General features: G+C 40.6%; 1 protein-coding gene across 1 annotated transcript in view; it reads right to left on the minus strand.

Moving 5' to 3' along the window:
- The window catches only part of itgb5 (integrin, beta 5), a 139,085-nt gene that overhangs the window by 90,521 nt on the left and 27,282 nt on the right, over positions 1 to 21,282 (minus strand). Inside the window, exon 5 of the mRNA XM_073047518.1 lies at positions 1,894 to 2,062. Coding sequence (XP_072903619.1) covers positions 1,894 to 2,062 — 169 coding nt within the window. The remainder of the gene's footprint in view (positions 1 to 1,893; positions 2,063 to 21,282) is intronic.

Below are 21,282 nucleotides of genomic sequence, written 5' to 3' on the forward strand. Positions count from 1 at the left end.
TACGCCTTTGGACCATGGGAAGCACCCGGAGGATACGCATGCTGCTCACGGGGAGAACATACAAATTCCTTACAGACAGCTCTAGAATAAATTCCCAACTCGGAAAGGCCCAAGCTGTAATAGTGTCATGCTAACTGCTACGCTACCACAATCATGCTGTAACTACAGATCTTCTTGAATCATTGCAGGGATTGTCGCAGTATTCTAATGGTTCATGTGCAGACCTGCCATGCTCTGCACCAATCAATATAATTACTAGAAAGCTATTGGTCAAGCCTTGGTGTGATAAGATGGGTGGTCTCAGCAGTCATGTAAGCATTTATTTACTGCAGTGCACTAAGAGATGAGAACATTTAAATTAAAACTGTTCACGTCAGTTAACCTTCCCATCTCCTTACGAGAAAGGAATATGCTACAGAAGTTTGCAAATTACTGTAGTTAATAAAAGTGGAGCAGAGTAACAGGCCATCTAGAGTATAATCGCCCATCATCTTCATGTTTATCCAAATGATCCTCCAACGCTGCACTAATCCCATTCCATTCTCCCCCATTCCCATCATCTCCCGAAGAATCACTCAAGGGACAGTTTACAGCAGCCTAAAAAGCTACAAACTTGTGCATCTTTGGAATGTGGAAGGAAACAGAACACCTAAAGGGAACAATACTTCACGTACAATTTGTAAACTCCACACAGCAAACTCTGCAGCTCAACACTCCCTCTAAGTTTTTTTTTACAGTTGCATAGACCAACCAGCAGATTCTTTTGGAAAAAACACAGCCTGAAAACTGTGCGGCACTTTAAATGTTTTGTTTTGTAATTATGCATACTCCTAATATTTAGAATGAAAATTGAAATATCACAGACTTTTGACATATTACGAACATAATGAAATACAGTACAACAAAGAAAAACTTCCACATTTCGTAAACTTTCAAACTGTTTGTAAACTCTTCCCCGCCAGTCTTTTTTTCCAGCTGCGTGGCAACAAAGCTGATGTGTACAGCAACATTTCATTTTCGGCACAGCTTAGAGGGAACACTGCCAGGGACTGAATCTACCAGCTGCCACTTTTCTGCAATTTTACCTGATTCGCCAACAATTCAGCAGCAATTTCTTTGATGTTCGTCCTTCATTTAGGAAGAGCCCCCATTGAAAGGTGACTCTTTATCCTATCACGGGAAAAAGCTCACAACTTACAAATCCCCACCTTATCTCTGAGGTCTTACTCCACTGATTTACTAGCTCAAAGCCATTTCTCAATAAATGCACTCATATAGTTTGTTATGCAAAAAAAAAATAATGGTTGAAAAAAGTAACCAACAATTATTTTAAACAGCTTGAACAAGAAAGAAACTATTTATGAAGAACAATGATATATTGGAATAAATGTTCAGACAAAGCTGCCATTATTTGTATCAGACCATAAGACATAGGAGCAGAATGAAGCTATCCAGCCCATCGAGTCTGCTCTGCCATTCCATGATGGCTAATTTATTATCCCTCCCAGTCCTATTCTCCTGCCTTCTCCCTGTAACCTTTGGTACCTATCAATCTCTCTTCAATATACCCAATGAATCAGCTTCCACAGCCATCTGTGGCAATGAATTCCACAGATTCATTGCCCTTTGGCTAAAGGAATTCCTCTTCATCTCTGTTCTAAAGGGATGGCCTCTTCTAAGGCTGTTCCCTTTGGTCCTAAGCTCCAACTCTACAGGAAACATCCTCTCCACATCTGCTCTACCAATATTCACTAAGTTTCGATGAGACCCCCTCATTCTTATAAAATACAGTGAGTACTAGCCCAGAGCCATCAAACATTCAGGTAACGTGCAAGATGCCAGTTCTGCTATCTATTATTCACTGCATTAAAGGAAAAATTCACACGTTCTCACCTTGCAAACTACTGCTTGCAGTATTGCATCGAAACCACCCTCTGGTGCATCACGATTTCGGGACACCATTTGCTTCTGAACTTCAGCATTGAATTTGTCAGATTTGTCCGTCAATGACAATAAGTGTCGGAATCCAAACGACGGGACACATTGTGGAAACAGCTTATATCTACATGAGAAAAACATGGCATCCACACTGGTGAGATACCCACTCAATGGCCAATTATTTCTCACAAGGGTGCATGCAGTTAGGTTCATATTAGAAACAGTAATAAACACATTGTTTTTAAATGGCTTGAACCACACACTGTAACATATACAGTATTTCAAATAGTGGACTTACAATATTTATAAAGGTACCTGTTTTTTGGGTCTATATTGTTAATAAGTATTCGTTCATTATGTGCCATGTCTTAGGGCATGGGCAATCATGACCTTTCCATGACCATGATCGTTCTTGTCAAATTTTTTACAGAACTGGTTTTCCATTGCCTTCTTCTGGGCAGTTTCTTTACAAGATGGGTGACTCCAGCCATTATCAATACTCTTCAGAGATTGTCTGCCTGGTGACAGTGGTCGCATAACCAGGACTTGTGATATGCACCAGCCACCACCTGCTCCCATGGCTTCACATAACCCTGATCAGGGGGCTAAGTAGGTGCTAAAAGGGTGACCTGCAGGCTAGTGGAGCGAAGGAGCACTTTACATCTCCTTTGGAAGAGACCATCACCCCATCAATAGGTACAAGTGATCATAAAGGTTATGTCAACCAGAACAAAATAGATAATCATTAAAAAAATCTATTTATCTATATTATTTCTCCAAGAGGACCATAACCTTGTCATGGTTTGGAGGCTTCTGTATCTTAATGACCCAGAGAGCTGTTGGCTGGAGTCAGGGCTTTATGCTTTGGCTCTTGGTAGGGTCACCCATGCCAAACAGGTCAAAGGCTAGAGGCCAGACTACGAGTGGTCCACCTGTCCTCCAGGTTTGGGGGTTCAGCTCATGATTTACAATCATGACTGGTCAAACAGAACTGCCATAGAGATAGGAATGAAGAACGCTTCTACATCAGTGTGATGACATTCCCCAGTCTCCGCCCAGGACTTGCATGGCTGACAGTAGTGAAAACCAAGAGAAAACTACTGGCACAATGAAAGAAGCCCTGAACACCCCTAATGGTGTAACGGGCAATAAGCATATTATTCCTTCATTATTCTGTTTTCCTCGGAGTTATCCAACCATTGAACTCATCCACATGAAACACTGTCACAGGAAAGCAGCATCCATCATCAGAGACCCCCACCACCCAAGACATGCTCTCTTCTTACTGCTGCCTTCAGGAATGTGGTACTGGAGATTCAGGACCTACACCACCAGTTTCAGGAACAGTTCTTTCCCCTCAACCATCAGACTCTTGACCCAAAGGGATAACTTCTCTTGGTCCATCCATGAGATGTTCCCACAATGAATGAACTCACTTTCAAGAATGCTTCTTCGCATGTTCTCAACGTCTATTGCTTATTTATTTATTTACTGTTATTATTTCTTTCTTTTTGTATTTTCACAATGTGTTGTCTTCTGCACTTCAGTTAAACACCCAAGTTGGGTGGTCTGTCATTAATTCTGTTACAGTTATTATTCTATAGATTTATTGACCAGGCACACAAGAAAATGAATCTTAGTGTGTATATGGTGATTATATGTACTTTCATAATAAATTTACTTTGATAATTTCACTCAATAAAACTCCACTTGAAACAGATGCCTTAACAAACATGAGAAAATGCTTCGATTCTCCCTCTATATTAATGCACTTTAGTTTGTCATATATGTGCAATTCACCTGTGGATTCTCATTACTACCATCAGGGAGGAGATATCTGAAGAAGAATATGAAGATAGGAAGCAATGCAATTGCAGCAGGGTGAAGACAAATTGGAAGAATGGTCAGAACACTGGCAGTGGAATACAGTGTTTGAAAATGTATGATAATCCATTTTGGTAAAAGGAACACACACACACACACACACACACACACACACACACACACACACACACACACACACACACACACACACACACACACACACACACACACACACACACACACACACACACACACACACACACACACACACACACACACACACACACACACACACACACACCCCCTTTCTCCCCCCCCCCCCATAATTCAGGTTTTATTATGTACTACAATGTATAGCTACTGCAATACAACAAATTTCATGATACATGCCAGTGATATTAAACCAGATTCAAATATTATCCATTTTTTCACCATACCATCTCTCCTGTCTTTTCTCTGGTTCGGTCACTGACATTCGCCCCCCCTCACTCAACTATTTCCTGTCTTTAACGCTGCATTACCCTTGTCCAGTGATGCACTGTGAAGAGTACTTTGTCCAAATGTACACCACTGAGCACCCTTGGGAGAACAGTGATTTAGCATTGCTTCAACAGGACTATGCCAGATTCTGACCCTTCTCCCCATCCCGGACACCACACAGACTACATTGGGACAGTAACCACTAACCCAAGGCTCCTGAAAAAGTAGCACATAGTTAATTCAGAAGGGGAAAAAAATCATGTTCTATCACAAGTAAAGAACTGCTGATCAAAACACTGTTGTACCCATCTATTGCAGCCTTAGGGCACAAAGAAATTTTTAGGCAACAGATGCTTACTGGATATAATCTAATCTGAAAACCCATTTGTTTGGTTTTAAAACTGAACAAAACAAATAAAAAAGGGCGTGGGGAAATCAAGTAAAAAATTCCAAACTAAATGACCTGAAGGAAACATTCTTAAATAATCGTCTTTTATTAAAACCATGGTGGCTCAAAAATCTTGTTCTTTTTCAATAATAAAACACAACACATGATTAGTAACTCAAAACTCTCTGAAGCTATGGTTGCTGGTAACAGAAGCATTAACAATTCAAAAATGTTAATGAATACACTCAGAATTCCTATGCAGATGTCTATTTATTATAATTATAAATAAATTATTTAAGCTAATTTGTACCCCTTCTTCTAACACCAAAGCAAAAACAAAATATTGCAGACTCTGGAAAATTGAAATGAGCACAAAAATGCCAGAAACACCCAGGTTAGGGACCATTTATGGAAGTAGAATTAAAACTGATTAAAATAAATCAACTTGAAATATTAACTTCAATTCTTCCCCTCTGCAGAGATGTTGTCCAAACTGCTCAATTTTTATAGCATTTTCTATAATTGATGACCTAAGGACACAGGAACAGAATTAGACCATTTGGCTCATCAAGTCTCAACACAGGAGCCCCTCAGGTCTAGGTACTGAGTCCCCTCCTTTACTCCTATGTCACCCCCACAGCTCCAATCTGCTAATTAAATTTGCTGACACTACATTGATTGGCCTTATCTCAAGCAATAACAAGGTGGCCTACAGGGAAGAAGTCATCTCCCTGACACAGTGGTATTAAGAAAACAACTTCTCCTTCAATGTCCCACAAACAAAAGAGCTGGTTGTGGATTACAGGAGAAATGGAGACAGGCTAACCTCTATTGACATCAATGGATCTGGGGTTGAGAGGATAAACAGCTTTAAGTTCCTTGGCAGCCACATTATCGAGGAACTCATATGGGCTGTACACACCAACTGAGAACTTTCTACAGGGGTACAATTGAGAGCATCCTGACCGGCTGCATCACTGCCTGGGATGGGAACTGTACCTCCATTAATTGCAGGACTCTGCAGAGAGTGCTGCAGACAGCCCAGCACATCTGTAGTTGTGAACTTCCCATGATTCAGGACATTTACAAGAACAAGTGTGTAAAAAGGGATCGTAGGATCATTGGGGACCCAAACCATTCCAACCACAATCTATTCCAGCAGCTACCACCCGGGAAGCAGTACTGCAGCATAAAAGCCAGGACCAACAGGCTCTGGGACAGCTTCTTCCACCAGGCCATCAGACCGATGAACTCACGCTGATTGAGTGTACTCTCTATTACATTAACTGTCTATTTATTATAAATTATTACTTATTACTATGATTGCACATTGAGATAGAGACCTAACGTAAAGATTTATACTCCTCATGTATGTGAAAGATGTAAGAAATAAAGTCAATTCAATTCAATAATCTAAAGGTTAACAAGATAACATAAAATCAGAAATATGGCAATTTATGAAGAATTGCTCCTTAAATATCATACTACATTTCATTCTCAAGTTCATGTTCAGTTTTAATAGTCATTCAACCAAACACATGAATACAGCCAAATGAAGCAGTATTCAAGGCCAAGGTGCAAAACACAGAAGCTACTGTCACACACTGCAGTTAGCACGTACATTGTATGTATAGTTTCTTTAGTAGAAAAACACACAGTTAAAAAAACTATCGTAGACTGATGATCCATGGGATGTTGTCCTGGAAAACTGATGCTGTATGCGGTTACTAGCTACAACTTAAAAATGAGTTGTTACAACCTTACATCATTCTTAAAGGTGGTAGCTTGAAACTTGACTCAAACTTTGCTGACCTTAAGGGAGCACCAGGTGAGTAAGAGAAGGATCAGTCCAGAAGGTAGATGTCAGAGAAAGTGTTGAAAGGCAAAATCAAAATAATAGGTATGATGTGTTGGATAGTTTAAAGTGTGTATATTTTAATGCTAGGGTAAGGGTGGATCTATGATGTTGTAGCCGATACTGAAACTTACCGTAGATTCCGGACTACAGAGCGCACCTGATTAAAAGCCGCTGGCTCTAATTTTAGAAATAAAATCAATTTTTTACTTGTAAAGGCCGCACCGGATTTTAGGCCGCACCGGATTTTCGGCCGCAGGTGTCCCACGTTGTAATATGAGATATTTACACAGAAAGATATTACACGTGAGGATTTTTTAACTTTTAATTAAATCCATATGGTAACAAAAACAAATACATATTGCAAATGCTTTTTTTCGAACCGTGCCCGTAACGCGGCTACTTTTAAATATACGTTGCGTATACTTCTTTACTGAACAACATTCCAATATCTCCTAACGACTGGTAAAAAATATATATACTGCAGCCTACCAGGAAAAGTTATTGATCGCCTTTAACTTAAAAGCAGCGTTTTCGCTCCGCCACTCCCCCCCGCCGTCCCGTTTTATCGCAAATGGCATTTAAAAGCAGCGTTTCGCTCGGCTAATGTGCTCGCCCCCTCCTTCCCGTTTATCGCAAACTGGTATCCCACAAGACGCGGCGAAACCGGGTGTGACGTCATAGCATCCCGCGATGTAGTACAGAAAACAAATATAGTTAAAACTCTTCTAACTTTAACTAGAAAATGAATTACTAAGCGAAAATATTATAAACTAAATAACTGCCATAAAGGCAGCACAATGCTTTTCTTCGAGTGTTTTCCATGTTGATGAGGGTGAGTACAAATGACTGATTTACAATAATTTAATTGTGAAACTGCGCTTGATTTATTGTACAATTTCATTGGACCTCTGTGAACTACTCATCAATTTTATTGGTCTACTGTTACGAGGCAAAATGTTTTCGGCGGCATGAAAAAAAATCATGTATTAGCCGCTCCGTTTTAAAGGCCGCGAAGTTCAAAGCTGTTCAAAATGTGGGAAAAAAGTAGCGGCTTAAAATCCGGAATCTACGGTAGTTGAGAGGGGGCAGGAATGGGCAATTAATGTACCAGGCTTTTGATGTTTTAGAAAAGATAGAAGATGGAGTGGAACTACTAATCAGCGACAATAACATAGCTGCACTCAGGGGAGACATAATGGAAGGGTCAGACACAGCGTCCATTTGACTGGAACTCAGAAATAGGAAGAGTGAAATCACATGAATGAGATTGTCCTCCAATAGCCACCGCAACATTGAGGAACAGATATGTAATCAGATTAAGGAACTGTGTAAGAATAATAGAGTTGTTGTCATGGGGGATTTCAACTTCCCTAATATAAACTGGGACCTTCTTAGTGTAAGGGATTTAGATGGGGCAGATTTTGTTAAATATGTCCAGGAAGGTTTCGTAAATCAATATGCAGGCAGTCTAATGACAGGAGGGGCTGTACTGAACCTAGTGTTGGGCAATTAGTTTAGCCAAGTGACTGCCCTTTCAGTTAGGGAACAGTGACTAGAACTCCTTAACTTTCAGGATAGCTATGGATAACGATAGGTATGGTCCTTATGGGAGAATATTAAATTGTAGTGGGGTAAATTATGAAGGTATTAGGCAAGAACTAAGAAATGTTAATTGGGAACACCTTTTCTCTGGCAAGTCTACACCAGACCTGTAGAGGGTGTTTAAAGAGGAAGGATAGGGATGGAAAGATAAGAGAACCTTGGATGTCCAGAGGGGTGATGAATTTACTCAAGAAGAGAAGTATGTAAAGCTTGGGAAGTTAGGATCAAACAGAGTACAAGGCATATAAATAAGCCAGAAAAGAACTAAAGAAGGGAATTAGGAAAGCTAGGAGGGGCCATGAAAACTCCTTGCCAAGTAGGATCACGGTGAATCCAAGGGATCTTTACATACATCATAACCATAAGACATAGGAGAAGTAGGCCCGTTTGGCCCATTGAGTCTGTTCCGCCATTCAATCATGGCTCATCCTTATTTTTACCTTTCTCAGTCCCACTCCTTGGCCTTCTCCCCATAACCTTTGATACCGTGTCCAAACAAGAACCTATCAATCTTGGCCCTAAATACATGCACAGCTTCCCGTGGTAACAAATTCCACAGATTCACCACCCTCTGCCCCCTTATCCTGAGGCTGTGCCCTCTTGTCCTAGACTCCCCCACCATGGGAAACATCCTTTCCACATCTACTCTGTCTAGGACTTTCAACATCTGAAAGGTTTCAATGAGATCCCCCCTCATCCTTCTAAACTCTAGCGAGTACAGGCCAAGAACCATTAAACATTTCTCATATGATAACCCTTTCATTCCAGAAATCACCCCTGTGAACCTCCTCTGAATCCTCTCAATCTTTTCTTCGATAGGAGACCAAAACTGTTCACAATACTCAAGGTGAGGCCTTACTAGTCCGTTATAAAGCCTCAGCATCACATCCCTGCTCATATATTCTAGTCCTCTTGAAATGAATGTTAACATTGCATTTGCCTTCCTCACCACCGACTCAATCTGCAAGTTAACCTTTAGAGTGTCCTGCTCAAGAACTCTCAAGTCCCTCTGTATCCCAGATTTTTGAATTTTCTCTTCATTTAGAAAATAGTGTGCACATTTATTTCTTCTACCAGAGTATGACCAGGCATTTTCCAACACTGTATTTTATTTGCCACTCTCTTGCCCATTCTCCCAATCTGTCTAAGTCCTTCTGCAGTTCTCCTGTTTCCTCAACACTGCCTGCCCCTCCACCAATCCTGAGTAAGAGGATAACTTAGGACAGGGCGGGATCACTCAAGCAGGAAGGGTGAAACATTTACTTGGATGCAGACAATGTGAGCAAGTACGTTACTTCAGTATTTACCAAGGGAAAGGATATGGAGGACTAGGAGTTCAGTGCGGAGTGCATTAGGATGTTTAGAGTTCAAGGAAGAAGCATTGAGCCTCTTTTTGAGTATTCATATGGATAAGTCCCCAGGGTCTGATGGGATTTACCCCAGGTTATTGAAGGAGACAAGAGCTGAGATTGCTGGACCCTTGAACAGCATCTTTATGTCCCCTCTAGACACAGGGAGGCTAATCCAGAAGTTTAAGATGCATGGGAACTGCAAGTGAATTGGCTGTTTGGATTCAGAAATGGCTTGCATATAGAAGACAGAGGGTGGTGGTTGAAGGGACTTATTCGAGCTGGAGGTCTGCAGTCATGGAGTTCCACAGAAATTTGTGTTGGGATCTCTGCTGTTGGTGAGGTATATAAGTATCCTGGATGAACATGTAGATGGGTGGGTTAGTAAATTAGTGATGATACCAAGATTGATGGAATTGTGAATAGTGTAGAAGACTGGCAGAAAATATGAGCAATATAGATCAGTTCCAGCAGATATGGGCAGAAAAATGGCAGATGGAGTTTAACCCAGATAAATGTGAGGTGCTGCACATCAGTAGGGAAAGTGCATGGAGACAGAACACTGTTAAGGGAAAGATCCTTAAAGGTGTTGCTGAGCAGAGAGATCTTAGGATCCAAGTTCATTGCTCCCTGAACGTGGCTACACAGGTTGATAACATGGTTAAGAAGGCTTAAAGAATACTTGTTCACATTAGTCAAGGCATTGAGTTTAAAAGTCATGAGGTTCTGTTGCAACTTTATACAACTCTGGTTAGGCCACATCTGGAGTATTGTGTACAGTTCTGGTCACCCCATTATTGGAAAGATGTTGAGGCTTCGGAGAGGGTGCAGAAGTAGTTTACCAAGATGTTGCCTGGTTTAGAGGGCAAGTGCTATAGTCAGGGGCCAGATGAACTTGGGTCGTTTTCTCTGAAGTGTTGGAGGCTGAGGGGAGATCTGATAGATGTTTCTAAGAGGCAGAGAGAGTGGACGGAAAGTATCTCTTTCCCAAGGGTAAAATGTCTAATAACCGGAAGGCCTGCATTGAAGGTGAGGGGGTAGGTTCAAAGGGGATGTGGGGGGTAACTTTTTTCACTCAGAGAGTGGTGGATGCCAGGACTGCACTGTCTGGTATGGTGGTAGAGACAACAGATTAGAGGCTTTTAAGAGCCATTTGGATTGACACGTGGATTTAAGGAAGATGGAGGGATATGGATGTTATGTAGGTAGGTGGAATTAGTGTTTCAGTGTTTTTGATTTGCTCTTTGCCTGATTTGGCACACCACTGTGGGCCGAATGGCCTGTTCTTGGGCCCTACTTCTCTACGTTCTAAAACCAAGAAGTAGGAAATGCTAGAAACACCTGGCAGACCAGGCAAGAACAATTGATCAAACAGAAACACAGTTTAAATGTCTCTACAAAGAAGTCAGAACTCAAAAAACGAGCAACAAAGCTGCAGCAAAGCTGAAAATTAGGATTGGACAGCGAGAATAAATATCTGACAGGATGAGGCCAGGGTTTCTGTGGTGATAAGCTGCTGGTGAAGCTATCTGATTGATCTAATATGATAGATAAAGGAAGATTAACCCACAAAGGATTTCAAATAATGGAGCGGACTATGGGAATATTAACATTTAAATATATATCATCTGCATAGTAAAGTAATATAATTTTGAAATTCAGAACTGGTGAACAACATTAAACAATTTATAAAATAATGTTTATATATTCTAATCTCGTCAGTTCAGTTCCATTTAAGTCTATGCTCCCAGATTTCCGGAGCAGAGACCAAAGTACTGCTCTCGCCATGTAGCTTATTTCACAGAACTAATCAGAAATTGCTGGGCAGTCTTCTGCAATATATACTTGGAAACAAATCTCAAGTAGTTTTTTGAGAAGACATACAATGTGATAATGGATTTAGCTTTAAACAGGTAAAGTCGTACAGAATACTGAAATGCTACAGTTCAACACGGACTGAACTATGTTTTCAATTGATCATTTTATCTTCAACAAAGCATCATCTGGCCACACCCATTTATGGGTGACACTGAGCCCCGTGTTAACAATAAAGCACGTGAAGTGACATGGATATCAATGATGTGTTGAATTTCAGAGGAATTTTGAATCAGCAGGTAACACCATCCCTACTGCAAAGTATGCTGGAGCATCATGCTATGGGGATGCTTTCCAGCAGCAGGGACTGGAAATCTGATCAGATTTGAGGGGAAAATGAATGCTGCTAAATACCATAAGACCAAAAGATACAGGACTAGAATTAGGCTGTTTGGCCTATCAAGTCTGTTCCACCATTTCAGATCTATTTTATCTCTCAGCCCCAATCTCCAGCCTTCTCCCCTGTATCCCTTCATGCCCTGACCAATCAAGAATCTATCAACTTGGCCTCCACAGATGCCCGTGGCAATGAATTCCACAGATTCACCACTCTCTGGCTAAAGAAATTCCTTATCTCCGTTCTAAAAGGATGCCCCTCTATTCTGAGCCTGTGTCCTCTGGCCCTAGACTCTCCCAACAAAGTAAACATCCTCTCCAAATGCACTCTATCAAGGACCTTCGCCATTCCATAGGTTTCAATGAGGTCACTCCTCATTCTTCTAAATTCTAGTGATTACAGGCCCAGAATGTATTTCATTTCTTTGACCAATGTATATAGTCATGTACTTTGGCAGAAGAAACAAAAAGATTGACTATTTTCTAAATGGAGAGAAAGTACAAAAAACGGAGGTGTAAAGAGGCAAGAGAGTCTTTGTGCAGGATTCCCTAAAGTTTAATTTGAAGGCTAAGTCTGTAGTGAGGAAGGCAAAGCAATGGTAGCATTCATTTCAAGAGGACTAGAACATGAAAGCAAGGTTGTAATGTTGAAACTTTATAAAGCACTGGGGACACCTCACTTGGAGTAATGTCAACAGTTTAGGTCCCCTTACCTTGGAAAGGATGTGCTGAAACTGGAGAGGGTTCAAAGGATATTCACAAAAATGATTCCAGGACTGAATGGCTTGTCATATGTAGAGTGTTTGATGACTCTGGGCTGATATTCTCTACTTCCTATGGGCCAAATGGCCTAATTCTGCTCCCATATCTTATGGTCAAGGAAAGAGGCACGATTTTCATAGACAGATAGATTTTTCAAAGACAGTCAGCGCCTTTCTTCAGACCTTCTCACCACTTTGTAAACCTCCTCAGTTGCCATCAGAGCCATCAAACAATCTTCACATGACAATCCCAGAATCATTTTCCTGAACCTCCTTTGAATCCCCTCCGGTGTCAGCACATCCTTTCTAAGACAACAGGCCCAAATCTGCTCACAATATTTCAAGTGACACCTTATAAATACAGAGAGGTCCTGAATAAAAATCTGCTATCCTCTGTCTAAAAGCTTAACTGAGGAGGTAGTTTGCCTTTCAGCAGTACAATGACCTAAAGCACACTGCCAGAGCAACCATGGGGTGGCTTCAAATGAAGAAACTTGATGTCCTTGAGTGGCCCAGTCAGAGTCCTGACCTTAATGTGATTGAACATTTCTGGTAGGCCATCAAGATTACTGTTGACCACTGCTCCCCAACTAATCTGAACACGTACTTGAAATATATAAAGAGAAGAAGTGTGGCAAGACTGGCTATCAGACTGCTGGAAAATAACCCTGAAGAGGTAGTAATGGAGGACGAAGAAATGGTGGATAAATTCAGTAAGTATTTTGCATCCATCTTCATTGTAGAAGACACCAGCAGTATGCCAAAAATTTGAGAGTGTCGGGGGCAGAAGTAAGTGTAGTTATTACTACTCTGGAAAAAATGCTTTGTCATCTGGATCAATGAACTACACTACAGCATTCTAAAAAGAGGAAGCTGAAGAGATTGTGGAAGCATTAGTAGTAATCTTTCAAGAATCGTTAAAGTCAGCGATTGCAAATCTCACTCCACACTTTAAGAAAGGAGGGAAACAAAAGACAGAAAATTGAAGGCCAATTAGTTGGACTTCAGTTGTTGGTAAGATTCTGGAGTCCATTAAGGATAAGATTTCAGGTACTTGGAAGCATATACAGTACCGTAGCAATTTATGTACTGCATTGTACTGTTTCCACAAAAGAAAATTAATGACATAAGTGAGTGATGATAAACTGGATTCTGGTTGGTAAAAGGCTAAGGGAGAGGGGAGGGGGCAGGAAGCACAGGAGAAACATTGTCATGATCAATGAAAAAATTGTTTGGAACCAATGACCTTACCTAGTGTCTCTGAGTTTGGTGTGTCTACATTTGCAACATGTCCCATCCCTGGCATTCCTTCTCTATTATCTGTCCCACACCCCTCCTGCGGTACCCACCCTTGTCATTCCCAACACGTGTGCCCAAGCTATCAGACTCCTCGATACCCAGAGCCTGGACTGACACCTTACTGCCCTACTGTCTTGTTTATTATTTATTGTAATGCCTGCACTGTTTTGTGCACATTATGCATCCTGGGTAGGTCTGTAGTCTAGTGTAGTTTTTTTTTCTGTATTGTTTTTTTTTTACGTAGTTCAGTCTAGTTTTTGTACTGTCTCATGTAACACCATGGTCCTGAAAAACGTTGTCTCGTTTTTACTGTGTACTGTACCAGCAGTTATGGTCAAAATGACAATAAAATGTGACTTGACTTGACTTGACTCCTGCCACATTTACAAAGTCGCTCTCCGTTCCACATTGAGAAACTGTACACTGCAGAAGTCTTAGACTCCCTAGCTATACATGTGCCTAAGATCTTTGCATAGTACTATATAGATAAATATTTGGTGGAGCAAAGGATGGTATATACTCAAAGGAATTAGACTTTAGGCTTTACAAAATTGTTTCTTGTGGCTTTTATCAACCCACTAGGCATAGTAAAGACCAACAAAAATAAATCTATTGTTGAAATTCTTGGATGCCTGCACAATCAACTTTCAGACTGGGAAAGAATTTTGAAATTAAATGGTGGAAAGGGGTTAAATGGGTATTTTGGTAATGTAAGTAGTTACTTCAGTAATGTTAAAAACCTAGACAAATTTATTCTGACATTTAAAACGTTAGGAGGAGGTAAAATAAATAATGCCTTTTCAGCAGAGCAATGAGATTGAGCAATATGTGTATTTCTTATTGAAAGATTAGATCAATTTCTATGCACGAGCACAGATTTGGTTTCCTTATTTAAGAAGATACACTAGAACTGGAATTAGTCCAAAAGAGATGAACTAGGTCATTGGGATAAGAGGGTTGTCAATATCACAATTGGCTCAAGAAATTAGATTATGTTCTTCGAAGTATAAAAGAATGAATAGTGATCTTATTGATAAGTGCAAGATCCTAATGGGGCATGATTGGGAGGGGAGGAGAATAACAAGGCGTCTCACAAGCAGGAGAAATTCAAATGAAGATTCATGTTTACAACATTAGAAGCAGTCATTTCTCAGAGAGTGGTGAATGACTGGAATTCTCCAACCTAAAGCTTTGTGATGCCACAGTCAGTGAAGAGGTAGATAATATTTTGAAAACTCAGGGAATGGAGAGCTGTGAAGAATAGGCACAAAAGAGAAAGCCTGCAGCAGATCAGCCATGGAGGACCAAAGGGCCTACTCCTCATTGTATTCTCTTATGTGATGTGTTTGTGCACCAAGAGCTTGTATCAAATCAGAATTTTTGGAAACAATTACCATGATTCTTTACTAGTCAGTACTTGGAATATTACTAATCCTAGCAATTGTTACAGCAAATCAGAATAGAGACAGTGACATTAAAAGATCAGCTATAATTTACTATCACATCTATACACCCCTATTGTCCCGTGCTGACCATCAAAATTCAGATCAGTAATAGTTAAATGGAATTGTTAAATTGTATTTTGCAAGGTATGACATTACATCAATAGCTGTGTCAATAAATTCTGTATTCCTGATGTAAAATCAGGAGTAAAAATTCTACTGTCACTGTATAAGAGTTCAAGATAACTATTTCAATTTCGTTAGACTTGGATAAACATGCACTGATCACATTGCATATCAAAGACTAAATGACAGCGGATAACAAAGCTGGTTGGGTTTCCTTGTATATGAATAACAATTAAATGCTATTTCTAATCTTAGACCAGAAGACCTTGGGGCAGAGTTATACCATTTGGCCCATCTAAGTCTGCTCTGCCATTTCATCATACCTGATTCACTCCCCTCTCAATCACATTCTCCTGCCTTCTCCCCACAACCTTTCATGTCCTGACCATTCATGAACCTATCAACCTCCAACTTAACTGCACCCAAAGACTTGGTCTCCACAGCTGTCTATGGCAATGAAGTCCAAAGATTCACCACTTTCTGCCTAAAGAAATTACTCAACTCCGTTCTAAATGGAAGTCCCTCTGTTTTAATCTTCTGTCATCTTGTTAGTCAGATCAATCTGCAATCTACCTAGTTTATCAATTTTATTAAAAGTAAGAATATTAACAACTTAAACTCTTCTTTATCAATCTACCCTCATGGTTATGTTAATTTATTAAATTTTAAATGTTGGCAATCAAGAAAATCACCGTATTCTAGCTGTAAAAATACAGACCCAGAGCCATCCAACACTCTTCATACAAAAAGGCCATTCAATCCTGGAATCACTTTAGTGAACCTCCTTTGAACCCACTCCAGTTTCAGCACATCTTTTCTAAGGGCTCCAAAACTACTCGCAATACTCTTGAAACGAATGCTATCATTGCATTTGCCTTCCTCACCACAGACTCAACTTGCAAATTAACATTTAGAGAATCCTGCACAAGGACTCCCGTCCCTTTGCGCCTCAGTTTTTTTGTCTTTTCTCTCCATTTAGAAAATACTCAGCCCTTCCACTTCTTCTACCAGAGTGCATGACCATACAGTTTACAACACTGCCATTTCTTTGCCCATTTTCCTAATCTAAGTCCTTCTGTAGCCTTTCTACTTCTTCAAAACTACCTGCTCCTCTGCCTTTCTTTGTATCATCCGTAAACTTTGCAACAAAACCATCAATTCCATCATCCAAATCATTGACATATAACATAAGAAGAATCAGTCCTAATACAAACTCCTGTGGAACACCACTAATCACTAGCAGCCAACCAGAAAATGATCCCTTTATTTCCCTTTGTTTCCATTTTGCCTCCTGCCAATCAGCCACTACTTTATTCAAGCTAGAATACTTCCTGTAATACCATGGGCTCATAGCATGTTAAGCACCCTCTTGTGTGGCACCTTGTCAAAGGCCATCTGAAAATCCAAGTACACCACATCAACCAATTCTCCTTTGCCCATCCTGCTTGTTATGTCTTCAAAGAATTCCAACAGATTTGTCAATTTGTCGGGCAAGATTTTCCCTTTAGAAAACCATGCTGACTATGGCATATTTTATCATGTGCCTCCAAGTGCCCTGATATCTCATCCTGAATAATCAACTCCAACATCTTCTCAACCACTGAAGTCAGACTACCCGGCCTATAATTTCCTTTCTTCTGCCTCTCTCCCTTCTTAAACAGTGAAGTAACATTTACAATTTTCCAGCCTTTTGGAACTATTCCAGAACTTAGTGGATTCTGAAAAGATCATTACTAATGCCCCCACGATCTCTTCAGCCATCTCTTTCAGAACCCTGGGACACAACTCAACTGGGTACCATAAAGGTGAAACCTCCCCAGATTATACTCTAGATTTGACAATTGCAACATATTACAACCAGTTTCTCTCAATCTACCATCAGGAAACATGAGAAATGTCATTGCCCTTGTCTTAACTTGTCAAATTATATTCACTCCTCATCCTAATTTAAATATCTCTGCTGGATCCCAAGCCCTCCACATCTTCATAACCTACTCCAGGTACATAGCATCCATCCTTTACCAGCACACTTAACCATAGACCTTCAGCTGCCAATTTGTTTTTAAATTCCCAACTTGAATTTCTCTGCAAACTAGACACTATTTTTTTGGTTTTTTTAAAAAAAATGGTGTTGCATTAAATTTAACAGTGCTGGTAGATAAAATCTTAGTATTGATTTCATATATTAATCTGAAATTTTATTCCATAATCCTCTTGTAAGGACCTTGGATTATTTTGTAATGCAAAAGGTATTCCTGTAACTAGATATTGGTTGTCTTTTCCAATGTGACATCACATCTTATAGCTTGCATATTGCTTGTTTGTCAGTCTTTGTGCACAGCTTTTCATTGATTCTCCTGTATTTCTTTGTTCTACTATGAATGCCTGCAAGAAAATGAAATGAAGATACTTGAGCCTCAGGACCCTCACCACCAGGTTCATGAATAGTTTCTTTATTGAGATACAGTGCTGAAAGGCCCTTCTGGCCCTTTGAGCCATGCTGCCTGCAACCCCTGATTTGACTCTAGCCTAATCACAGGATAATTTACAATGACCAAGTAATCTACCAACCGGTATGTCTTTGGACTCTGAGAGGAAACCAGAGCACCTGGAGGAAACCCACGCAGTCCTGGGAAGGAACACACCAACTCCTTACAGAGGATGCTGGAATTGAACTCCAAACTCCGCAACTAATTCCCCCAGCTATAATAATGTTGTGCTAACCATTATTCTATCATGGTGCCCGAGGCAGTATTATTACATTTTCACAGTTTATCTTTTGCCTACTGCTTTGTGTGTAATGTTTCACTGAATCTGTTGTACTTCTTTGTGTTACTGTGAATGCCTGCAAGAAAATGAGTCTCGGGGTGGTAAATGGTGACATATACAGTATATACTTTGATAATAAATTTATTTTGACATCACTTAGGCCTCTTCAAAGTGAAAGAAAAAGGAATGAAAGATAAGAGCAAAAAAGTGATTATGAACAACTTAACACACCAGCATGGACAATAAATAAAAATTGTGAAATGGAAGACAAACAGAGCACGTTATAGTGAATTAACAGGAACTGAAATATACTATCAGCAGGAAACTTTATCCAGTTTTGTTCTACCAAACAATACACTGTTTGTTTTTCTTCAAAAGGTTCAAAGTACATTATCAAAATATGTATATCCTGAGATCCATCTCCTTACAGACAGACATGAAACAAAGAAACAACATGGAACCTGTACAAAGAAAACATCAAACACCCAACACACCTGGAAAATCTAACTGTGCAAACAGTAAAAAGCAATCAATTAACGCACACAATATCAAACATCAAACCACAGAGTCCCCGAAAATGGTCCAGGCGTGACAGCCACTGAGTCAGTTCAGCTTAGCGCTCTGTCCATGGCTGGGGCGAGTTCTGTGCTGAAGCTCCTCAATCGAATCACACCAACAGCAAAAACAAAGTAACCAGAAACACTCGGAACATGAACTGAAGAGTCCTCCAAAACTGAGTCCGCGGAACTCATTCAGGTGTTAGCAAGGCATTTGATAAGATACCCCATGCAAAGCTTATTGAGAAAGTAAGGAGGCATGGGATCCAAGGAGACATTGCTTTGTGGATCCAGAACTGGCTTGCCCACAGAAGGCAAGGAGTGGTTGTAGACGGGTCATATTCTGCATGGAGTTCGGTGACCAGTGGTGTGCCTCAGGGATCTGTTCTAGGACCCCTACTCTTCGTGATTTTTATCAATGACCTGGGTTGAGGATAGTGTGGAGGGCTGTCAGAGGTTACAGTGGGACATTGATAGGATGCAAAACTGGGTTGAGAAGTGGCAAGATGGAGTTCAAACCAGTTAAGTGTGAGGTGGTTCATTTTGGTCAAATATGATGGTAGTATATAGTATTAATGGTAAGACCCTTGGCAGTGTGGAGGATCAGAGGGATCTTGGGGTCCGAGTCCATAGGACACTCAAAGCTGCTACGCAGGTTGACTCTGTGGTTAAGAAGGCATACTGTGCATTGGCCTTCATCAATCATGGGATTGAGTTTAAGAGCCGAGGGGTAATGTTGCAGCTACATATGACCCTGGTCAGATCCCACTTGGAGTACTGTGCTCAATTCTGGTTGCCTCACTGCAGGAAGGACGTGGAAACCAATGGAAAGGGTGCAGAGGAGACTTATAAGGATGTTTCCTGGATTGGGGAGCATGCCTTATGAGAATAGGTTGAATGAACTGGGCCTTTTCTCCTTGGAGCAACAGAGGATAAGAGGTGACCTGATAGAGGTGTACAAGATAATGAAAGGTATTGATCGTGTGGATAGTTAGAGGCTTTTTCCCAGGGCTAAAATGGCTAACACGAGAGGGCATAGTTTTAAGGTGCTTGGAAGTAGGTACAGGGAAGATGTCAGGGGTAAGTTTTTTTTAAGCAGAGAGTGGTGAGTGCATGGAATGGACTGCCGGCAGCGGTGGTGGAGGTGGAAAAAGTAAGGTCTTTTAAGAGACTCCTGGATGGATACATGGAGCTTAGAAAAACAGAGGGCTATGGGTAAGCCTAGGTAGTTCTACGGTAAGGACATGTTTGGCACAACTTTGTGGGCCGAAGGGCCTGTATTTTGCTCTAGGTTTTCTATGTTTCTATGTTTCATCCAGTGTTAATCATCATTATTATTATGTGCCATATTATATGTGCTGTATATGGTCTAATGCCAATTATTCTAATGAAGTGGTTTGCCATTTCCTTCTCCTGGGAAGTCTCTTTACAAGATGGATGACCCCAGCCATAATCAATACTCTTCAGAGTTTATAAACACATGAAAATCTGCAGGTGCTGGAAATCCAAAGCAACACACACTGTTGGAGGAGCTCAGCAGGTCAGGCAGTATCTATGGAAATGAATTTGGTAGAGACATATCTCTACCCCACCACCCAGTTCATCAGGTACATGATTAAAGAAGTCGCATGACTGATCACGTCACTCATTAATCATATCATCTCGATATGAAAACTGCTGCATAGTAGAACTTCAAACTAAACAGCACTAATAACTCAGTAATCTGGTGCAGAAACTCAGCCAGTTTAGTGGCATCTGTTGGACAAAGGAACTGTCAACTTAAAAGATCAAAACCCTGAATCCGGACACAAGTCCTGCTGAAGGGTCTTGACCTGAAACATTGACTGTACTTCTTTCCATAGATGCTGCCTGGCCAACTGAGTTCCTCCTGCATTTTGCGTGTGTTGATTTGAACACGTTGTTTGTTGCTCCAGAATCTGCAACCTCTTTTGTTTCCAACGTTCTGACAGCTTCTTGGAACTGGGCTTGAATAAAAATACCGGTACCTCACTGAGCAGAAAAAGAAATTATTATTTGTGGAATTTCTGTTTACCACAATCTCTGATTAAATAATGGTTGTTGGATTTGTGAATTGCTAAGCAGATTTGTTTGATAAACCACAACAAACTAAAAAAAAGAGAAACATTTCAGAACCTTAAGCCAAAAAGGGTCTAATTGAACTGTTTCATTGAGGTCACACAAGGTTAAAATTGATTCTAAAACTTTGTAGGTATATGTAGCACAGCTATGATGCTGAGATACATCCTAGAATGTGCTGGGAAACATCAGTGATGTAACCTGGGTAATTTCAGATCTTTCAACATCAGACACCCTTGCCCGGGCGACCCAGCCAGGGTTGATCAGGCCCTGGATGTGTTCCAGCAGCATTGGTCCATGGCTCACATCTTTCCATCCATAGCCAGCTGGAAACTTGCTCAGCAGCCTCTGTGACGGTCTGAATGGCCCTTTTCTTTGCAGCCCATGCCAGGGATAGAGTAGGTTCTGCACAGCAGGCATCCAGCAAAACCTCTACACCAACTTCTATAGGCTCGCATCATGTCCTCCACCCCTGTCTCTGGCACTGCTCTAGCAGCTCCTGGTATTTGGTTTTCTTACGTTCAAATGCCTCTAAAGTATTGATAGACAATGGCCTAAATTGTGAGTTTATAAATAAACAA

This window comes from Hemitrygon akajei, chromosome 5 (genome assembly GCF_048418815.1).
Source record: "Hemitrygon akajei chromosome 5, sHemAka1.3, whole genome shotgun sequence".
NCBI classification, from domain to species: Eukaryota; Metazoa; Chordata; class Chondrichthyes; order Myliobatiformes; family Dasyatidae; genus Hemitrygon; species Hemitrygon akajei.